At 29.0% G+C, this 3,167-nt stretch overlaps 1 protein-coding gene across 1 annotated transcript; it reads left to right on the forward strand.

Annotated features, from left to right (window-relative positions):
• The first annotated feature begins 1,563 nt into the window (after positions 1-1,563).
• Positions 1,564-2,207, forward strand: LOC106293732. Its single transcript, XM_013729386.1, has one exon. It carries the CDS (start codon positions 1,749-1,751, stop codon positions 2,106-2,108), a length of 360 nt encoding a protein of 119 aa, XP_013584840.1. The 5' UTR covers positions 1,564-1,748; the 3' UTR covers positions 2,109-2,207.
• The last annotated feature ends 960 nt before the right edge of the window (positions 2,208-3,167 follow it).

Genomic DNA, 3,167 nt, shown 5'->3' on the forward strand with positions numbered 1-3,167 from the left:
TTTTTTTTTTTTAAATTGCTATCTATGTTGCCAAATAAGAGCTTAAAATATTTTTAATTTAATAAGATATATGTTTTAACTAATGGACCAGACTGATTCATCTAAAGTATTATTACTTTGCAAGTTTATGGATCTTATCGTCTATCAATTTGTTTTCATCTGGGCCATTATATGATTAAATTTTTGTTTTTAACAAACAAACATTTTAATATAATATAGATGGAAGAAAAATTAGTATATTATATCCACATGTTATATTATAAACAAAATATATGCGTGTTTGAAAACAAGAAAAAACATATATAAGACAAAATATAGTGTCACAAAGTAAGATTTATAAAATTTTATTTTATAATCTTAGTAACAATTAGAAACATTTGTTCAAATAATTTCCGCGCACAGCGCGGATTAGTATCTAGTTTAGTATTATAGTGTGAAGAAGTGAAGAAATTATATGTTTACCACTTTTTATTTTTACCACCATTCTTATGATCTTGTTTTTATGTATTTCAAAAATATCTTTTTCATTAAGAGGCAAAAGATTTTTATGTCTTTTTTCTTTTTATATATAATATTTAAATATTTAGATAAATAAAAATCTAAAAAAATAAAAAAATAATTTTTTTAATTTTGTTAAAATTATACTATTCCGAAATTCAAACCCTAAACTCTAAAACTCAACTCTAAACCCTAAACTATCGTTCATAAACCTTTTTTTTTGAAATACGAACCCTAAACCCTAAACCATCAATTCTAAACTTTTTTTTTTAAAATACGAACCTTAACCCCGAAACATCAACTCTAAACCCTAAACCCCGAAACATCAACTCTAAACTCTAAACCCTAAACCTTCAACTCTAAACCCTAAATCCTAAATCCTAAACCCTAAAACCCTAGAGTTGATGTTTTAGAGTTTCGATTTGAAAGTTTAGGGTTTTAGGGTTTAGGGTTCGAATTTCAGAAAAATATAGGGTTTAGGGTTTATGTTTAGGGTTTAGAGTTGATGTTTTAGGGTTTAGATTTGAAGGTTTAGGGTTTAGAGTTTAGAGTTGATGTTTCGGGGTTTACGGTTTAAAGTTGATGTTTCATGGTTTAGGGTTTAGAGTTGATGGTTTAGGGTTTAAAGTTGATGTTTTAAGTTTAGATTTAGGGTTTAAAATTTACGTTTAGCGTTGATGTTTTAGGGTTTAGATTTGAAGGTTTACGCTTTAGGGTTTAGAGTTGATGTTTCAGAGTTTAGGGTTTAGAGTTGATGTTTCATGGTTTAGAATTTGAAGTTGATGATTTAGAGTTTAAAGTTGATGTTTTAAATTTAGATTAGTTAATTACATGTTTTTTTTTTGTTAAAGTTAATCAAACAGTTATAAATATATTTTACTTTTTATTAAAGATAGGGTAAAAGAAAAATAGTATTTTGAAAATGATATTCTCGGCAATTTCCGTTACAGTTCTATGAATATTTAAGTAAAGTAAAGCGTACCCATTTCACACTACACTAGTGACTTGCTTGCATTGATCCTCTACCATAAAGAAATCCTTTTTCTTTAGTTTCCCAAATACTAAGCAATCTCTCTTTTTATTTTCCTTACCTTTTTCTTTCTTGGCTTTTTCTTCTCTCCTGATAGAAACTTTTTCCAGTCAAAATTTAAGAGCTTTAAAGTAAAACTTCCACTAAGGTTTATACATATACTTAGCCACACATTTCCTCTTCTCGTTCTCTCTTCTCTTCTATCTAGGTTTGGTCTAAAATGGCGTCAAAAGGAAAGACACCAGTAAGAAGAACAACTCCAAGAAGAAGAAAAACAATCAAGAATTCATCTTCTCCATGTAGTATCAATAGTGACGTCACTTCAACGTTATCATCTACTTCAATATCTTCAACCGCTACGTCAACGTCGCCGATTTCATCCCATGGATGCTGTACGCCGAAGTCTACGAAGTCAAGAATACCGGAGATGCTGACGTGTCCGCCTGCGCCGAAGAAGCAAAGGGTTGCCCAAGACTCTGCTTTGAGGAGGAGACAAATCACTTTCTTTGCTCCTCCAGATGTAGAGCTCTTATTTGTTTTGGCACTTCGTAATAATCATGGTCAACAAATCGACAAATAAAGTTAAGTTTTAATTATCGTTTTGTGGCTCTTGTCATGGTATGATCAATCTCAAGCTTCTAGTTTGATTCAATAATACAATAATTGAAGATGTATTATAGAGAGTGGAGTGTGATGTTTTTCCCCCCCCCCCCTTTTTTTTCTTATCTTGCTTTAGTTTTCCCCTCTTTGGTTCTTTTTGTTTTTAGTATTTTGATAATTTTGAATTAGGTAGGCTTGAATTTGTGGTAGGGTATAACTAATCAAATGCCCTATCTTTTTTTTTTTTTATAGTTATTGTGAATTAGGTAGGTTTGAATATGTGTATTCAGATGATTGCTAACATTTCAGGCTTGTTGGCTTTGCAGTTTTGTTTGTATTTTGGTTTGAGTTAATTACGATCGAGTTGGTTATTGTTTTACATATACTTTATTGGTTATGCTCACCAAAAAACAAATCCATTAAATGTACTTCTGGTAGCTATTTCCTTTCTATTAAAGTATATGTAGAAAAAAATAATGAAATGATGTGTTACCAACATAAAAAGTCATCAGATGATACCATTTTAATGAGAATGATATAGGGTTGGGCAAAAAATCCAAATCCGAAAAACCGACCGAACCTGATCCGAAAAAGTATTACCAAATCCGAACCGAAATTGATTAAATTTTCGAACGGGTTCAAAATTTTGGTATCTAAAGAACTGAAACCGAACCCGATCCAAACCGAAATATTTCGGGTACCCGAATGTATCCAAAATAGATTTATATACCTAAATATATTAATTATTTTTAGATTTATTGTATATTTAGAACATCTAAAATATATAAGAAACTTTTAAGTCCAAAATAAATATACAAATAGTCAAAAGTAAATGTCTAAAATAGCTAAAGTGTATTCAAAACACCAAAAAAACTTAAAATATCTATTGATTCTTTATCCAAATATTCAAACGAAACTAATTTATATGTTAAGTTTATGTATTTTAACATATGTTATTCAAATTTATAAGCAATATATAACATTGTTTATAAATTTTGAGAAATTTAAAATATATAATGAATTTAAAATTTTTAAAAAT

The sequence above is a fragment of the Brassica oleracea genome, chromosome C5 (assembly GCF_000695525.1).
Source record: "Brassica oleracea var. oleracea cultivar TO1000 chromosome C5, BOL, whole genome shotgun sequence".
Lineage (NCBI taxonomy): Eukaryota > Viridiplantae > Streptophyta > Magnoliopsida > Brassicales > Brassicaceae > Brassica > Brassica oleracea.

Excerpts from the sequence above, each read along its gene's own strand:
- LOC106293732 (XM_013729386.1), top strand. The coding sequence starts at position 1,749 with ATGGCGTCAAAAGGAAAGACACCAGTAAGAAGAACAACTCCAAGAAGA.